This window comes from Seriola lalandi, unplaced genomic scaffold, assembly GCF_002814215.2.
Source record: "Seriola lalandi dorsalis isolate HSWRI2012SDOR001 ecotype SW California unplaced genomic scaffold, Sedor1 jcf7180002054972, whole genome shotgun sequence".
Lineage (NCBI taxonomy): Eukaryota > Metazoa > Chordata > Actinopteri > Carangiformes > Carangidae > Seriola > Seriola lalandi.
In genome coordinates this window covers 5,315,948-5,321,880 of record NW_019525660.1, presented here as the reverse complement: position 1 = coordinate 5,321,880, position 5,933 = coordinate 5,315,948, and the positions used below count along the sequence as shown (strand labels likewise).

At 45.8% G+C, this 5,933-nt stretch overlaps 1 protein-coding gene across 1 annotated transcript; it reads right to left on the bottom strand.

Moving 5' to 3' along the window:
* Positions 1–1,089: 1,089 nt before the first annotated feature.
* On the bottom strand, positions 1,090–5,655 carry LOC147817123 (uncharacterized). The gene has a single exon (XM_087171749.1). It carries the CDS (start codon positions 5,653–5,655, stop codon positions 1,447–1,449), a length of 4,209 nt encoding a protein of 1,402 aa, XP_087027875.1. The 3' UTR covers positions 1,090–1,446.
* Between the last annotated feature and the right edge of the window lie 278 nt (positions 5,656–5,933).

Genomic DNA, 5,933 nt, shown 5'->3' with positions numbered 1-5,933 from the left:
GGGCTTTGGAGAGAAATTCACTCAATACGTCAAAACACTTTTTAATGCTCCCAAAGCTAATATTTTAACAAATTATGTCCTGTCTAACACTTTCTCCTTATCCAGAGGCTGCAGGCAAGGCTGTCCAAGCTCTTCCCTGCTCTTCGCAATAGCGATCGAACCATTAGCCATCGCTATCCGCTCCGACACCTCCATAGCTGGAATCAAATTTGGCACAAGTGAACACAAACTTTCTTTATATGCAGATGATCTCTTATTGTATAGAAGTGATCCATACACATCAGTCCCTCCCCTATTGAAATGTCTCAAAGAATATAGTGCAGTTTCAGGATACAAATTAAATTACACTAAAAGCGAGATTCTACCACTAAATATACAGGACAACAATATTAGAGCTCTCACTGACCCATTGAAATGGTGCAACAGTGGTTTCAAATATCTGGGTATACAAATTGGCAAACCAGATGGACATATATTTAAACAGAACTATATAAAATTATATATAACTATATAGAATTATTAGAAATGTTTAGCCTCACTCACAAACAATTCAATAATACTGAATACGTTCACTGCTTGGCAAGAATCTCATTCACTTCTGGATACAAATATCTCTTTTCTTAGAAGGACACCCCTGTGGGGTAATCCTGACATCTCACACCATATCACTGACTCAGTGTTGCGGGAGTGGAGGGATAGAAAAATCCAAACAGTGGCTGATCTATACATTAATGATACTATTCTGTCCTGGATAATACGTGAGCTGTATCGTAGACAGATAGCTAACAACAAAAGACCCCGTAGGCTTGATTCCAGGTTGAAAGCTGTTTACTGAAATCTTCGGAGACCTTTCGTATTTGTTGTAAAACTGCAACAGAATGAAATACACAGAATGTACAATTGAAATAAATACATGCAACAACACTGGTCACACTTTCTTTCCCTTTTCAGGTTACAGATCAAGTAAGTAACACAATATTAACAAAGCAAACACATCTTTTATAAGTATCCTTTCACGGTTACGTAACAGCATAAACACAGTAAATGTCAGTGGTTTACACAAACATATAATACGATGTAAATGAGGCTTGCTAATGAGTTGAATATGCTATGCTATTAGCTACGATATTGTTAACATTAGCATCGTAAGAATTTTTTACAAACCAAAGATATAAAAAAGGTTTTCTACTTCAATGCGCTTTAACAACCTTAAACTTAACTTAAATGTGCTAGATTCAGCCATACTTACTGATGGATCTACTCCAAGGCTCCGACAACAACCACTGCGGTGTAGCACAGTCTGCATGTGTTCTGCAGGTCACTTCACAAGTCAGACCTTTTATAGGTGTAAAGCCTTGACATGCCACTAGGGGGCCACTAACATTATTTAGACACTTACAGGAGTCAGAACACTCCCCGCTTGGTATACATATGTTATACCACTATTTACTCTTTCTTCTGTGACATAAGTAAAACAACATCGCTAATGGGCCTAAGATACTCTTTAAGAACCCCCTGGCTAAGAGTCTTTACCATAACCTTACGGACCTTGGAGTCTGAGCTGGCAATGACCTTACTTATCCGACCAAGAGGCCACTCATTACGTTTTGCTTGAACGTCCTTTATCAAAACAATGTCACCCTCCTGGATGTCAGGTTTCTCCGTGGTCCACTTCCTTCGTGGCTGAAGAGTTGCCAGGTACTCCAGTCTCCACCTTTTCCAGAAGGAGCCTGCCAAACTCTGGACCTGGCGCCACTGTACCTTGCATAGATGGTCCAGTTTGAAGTCTCCCAGGGGTGCAGGAGTGACACTTGCCTTTTGGGTGAGCAGAGTGGCAGGTGAGAGCATTTCAGGTATCTCAGCATCGTACGAGATGGGGACCAGAGGTCGAGCATTCATGATGGCCATAACCTCGGCCATCAAGGTTGATAGGACTTCATGAGTCAGTCTGATAGGTCCATCCTTCACTAGCAGTCCATCCAGGATGCGTCTTGCCACTCCTATTAGTCTTTCCCAAGCTCCTCCCATGTGCGAGGAATGGGGAGCATTAAAGGTCCACGTGCAGCCCTGGTCTTGCAGGTAGTTCTTGATTTCAGGGTCGTCTGTGTTAACCTGAAGCTCTCTGCATGCACCAATGAAATTCGTGCCTCTGTCCGACCTCAAGTGTTTCACAGGTCCCCGTATGGACAGAAAGCGTCTCAAGGCATTGATGAAGCTCGAGGTTGACATCGATTCAATAATTTCCAAGTGGACAGCTCTTGTACTTAGGCAAGCGAAAATGACCGCCCACCTCTTGCTCTCAGCAGCTCCACCTCGTGTCCGCCATGTGGTGACGCTCCACGGGCCAAAAACGTCAAGCCCTACATGAGTAAATGGCGGGTCCATTGTCAACCTGTCCGCCGGCAGGTCAGACATCTTTTGAACTTCTCTCTTGCCCCTCAACTTCTTACAGATGACACATTTGAATATGATGCTAGAGATGAGTCTCCTTCCTCCTACTATCCAGACACCAGCAGTCCGCAATGCACCCTCTGTCAAGTGGCGACCTTGGTGGGCTACTTTATCATGATAGTGTCGGACCAGGAGAGTGGTCACATGATGACCAGCTGGTAGGATGAGTGGATGTTTCTCTTGGTCTTCCAAATCTGCCCTGTGTATCCGTCCTCCAACTCTAATCAATCCACTCTGGTCAATGAAGGGATCAAGCTTTGCAAGGGGACTTTGGCAGTGAACTCTGATGCCCTGTGTTAGACATTTTAGCTCCTCCTTATACACATCCTCCTGCACTGCTTTGAAGATGTGCTCCTTCGCTTGAGAGCGTTCTGTGGTGAGTGGTTGGCCACACTGATGCCATCCCTTACATCCATCAGTCTTTGTCTCTCCGGAAAATGACTTGGCTACATGAACAAGACTTGTCATGCCTCTTACTAGAGTCTTCCAAACAGAGAAGCGTTCAAATCTTGTAGCTCCAAGAGACTGCTCTGTGACCTTGGTTACGAGACAGGTAACTTGGGGCCATATGTCTTTATCTGAATCTGGTTGCACAAGCTCAAACGATTCCACTTCATCTTCCTGGCTGGAACTTGACTGTTTGAGAAAAGGAGGGCCAAGCAACCAACTGGATGAGACCAGGTGAGCCGCTGGAACTGACCTGGTTCCATGGTCTGCAGGGTTTTCATTAGTCAACACATACTGCCACTGTTTCCGTTCGTTGGAACTCCGAATGCGAGCTACTCGGTTAGCTACATAGGTATAGAACCTCTGTGAACTGTTGTGGATGTAGCCCAGCACAATGCGACTCTCTGTGAAAAACCTAACGTCTTGCAACTCTACATCTATTTCAGATTGGATCACTTCTGCCAGCTCGACCGCCAAGACTGCTGCGCACAACTCCAGGCGTGGTATGGTGTGCATGGGGTATGGAGCTAGCTTTGATTTTCCCATTACAAACCCTACATGCCATTTTCCATCAAAGTCCAAGGCACGCAGGTAGGCTACAGCAGCTATCGCCATAGTTGAAGCATCAGCAAACACACATAATTCTATCCATTTACAACATGAAATAGAGACTGGAATGTATGCTCTCTGAATGCAAACCTGTTCAAGCTCTGTTAAAGAGTCAGTCCATGCCTTCCACTGTTTCTCTTTCTCCAGCGGAAGAGGTGTGTCCCACTCATGCTGCTCTGAGGAAATATCTCTCACCAATGCTTTGCCTTGGACCGTGATGGGGGAAGCGAATCCAAGGGGATCATAAAGACTATTTACCGTGGACAGCATGCCTCTCCGAGTGAATGGTTTAACGTCTCTTGACACTCTGAAAGTGAAACTGTCAGTCTGGAGTTCCCAGCTTAAACCCAAACTCCTCTGGAGGGGCAAGGGGTCTGCTCCCAAATCTAGATCCTTAAAGTCAGATGCTCGTTCTTCCACAGGAAAGGCCTCCATGACCTTTGTGCTGTTTGAAGCTATCTTGTGAAGTCTTAAGTTTGAGTCAGCCAGAAGGCTCTTGGTTCGCTGCAGGAGATCGATAGCTTCATCCTCCTTGGCCACTGAAGCAAGTCCGTCATCGACATAGAAACTACTGAAGACGAAATGCTTTGCATCTGTACCCTGTTTGGTCTCTCCATGTTCTGCAGCTTTCCTCATCCCATATGTTGCCACAGCTGGGGACGGGCTGTTCCCGAACACGTGCACAGTCATCCAGTAGTCAATGATTTCCTTGTCTGGATTATTATCTTTGTACCACAGAAACCGAAGGAAATGGCGGTGATCCTGTCTGACCTTGAACGCATAGAACATCTGTTCTACATCGGCAGTGACAGCTATTTGTTCCCGCCTGAACCTTAGTAGAACACCAATTAGTGTGTTGTTGAGATTGGGTCCACTGAGAAGGGCATCATTCAACGACGTTCCCTTGTACTCAGCACTAGAGTCAAAAACAACTCTTTTTTTTCCAGGTTTCTGGGGGTGGTAAACCCCAAAGGTCGGCAAATACCAACACTCCTGCCCTGGTTGTAGTTGAGGAGCTGGTTCTGCCTGGTGGTTGTCAATGACCTTCTGCATAAAATCAAAGTGCTCCTTCATTTCAGGTCTCCTTCTGAACGAGCGCTGGAGAGAGAGGAGTCTCTGGGAGGCTTGTTCTCTGTTATTTGGAAGGGGCTTACGAGGTGAACGAAAGGGTAGCGGAGCCACCCAGTGGTTTTCGTCGTCTATGAACACGTTATTGTCCATAATGCTGAGAAAATCACTGTCATCCACTGACATGGCTAGTTTGTCATCCTCAGGCGTCCTTTGAAAGACACTTTCCCCCAAACCATCTTTACATGTCTCTTGAAAGCTCTCCTCCGTGTGAGATGGCGTTAGAAGACTGCACTGGTTGGGACCTTTAAACCTCTCCCTTATATGAAGATTGTTAGTGCATGGCTTGAGGAACGAGGAGCGTCCATTTTGAAGGACATGAGTCTTGTAAGCGTTGACCTCCTCTGTCTTGTGAGCACCACCTAAGCATAACTCCCCAACTATGACCCAGCCAAGGTCAAGGCGCTGGGCGTACGGTGAGTTGTGAGGTCCGTTACGCTGTTCACGTACCTTATGCAAGCTCAAAATGTCTCTTCCTAACAGAAGCAGGATGGGAGCACTATCGTCAAGCGGAGGGATCTTATCAGCCACTGGTCGGAGGTGAAGAAAATATTGGGTGCACTCCGGGGTTGGGATCTCTGATCTGTCGTCAGGCAGGTAATTACACTCCAACAAGGTGGGAAGTGTCACCTTAGTTTTCCCGTCAAGTGACTCCACTATGATGTTACTCGCTTTCCTCCCTGCAGTCTCAACTGTGCCGGAGCATGTTTTTAAAGTGTAGGGGGATGCACTGCTGTTGATGTCCAATAGATTGAAGAACTCTGATTTTACTAAAGACCGGTTGCTTTGGTCATCGAGTACTGCATACACTCTGTGACACTTACTTGGATAGTCGGCGTGGGAAACCTTGACCAAGCAGATTTTTGAACAAGACCTGGGTTTTGGGGCACCGCCGCATATCTCGGTGCACTTGGAAGTGACTATAGGAGGTGCAATGTCTTCACTCTCCCCGCTTTGCTTGTCCTCAGGTGAGTGTTCAGCTTGCCCACCAAATGACCATGGGGCTGGACCAGGATGCATCGCTGAGGTATGTTTGTCACTCTCACACTCTACACATTTAAGCATAGTCTTACAATCTTTAGCCATATGCTTGGTGCTAGCACAACATCGAAAACAGATCGAATTGTCCTTTAAGTATGTTTTTCTGTCATCAAGATGTCTTCCTCTGAACCCACAACATTTTGACAGCGGGTGAGGTTTGTTATGTATAGGACATTGTTTGTCCGGTTCATTTTTCTTCACAGCTGTGCCAGCTTGAGGTGCACCAACTGCGGCAGTGACATCAGTTTTCCTAACAG

What these genes read in the sequence shown, in the direction of transcription:
- LOC147817123 (XM_087171749.1), bottom strand. Translation starts at nt 5,655, where the DNA reads ATGCATCCTGGTCCAGCCCCATGGTCATTTGGTGGGCAAGCTGAACAC.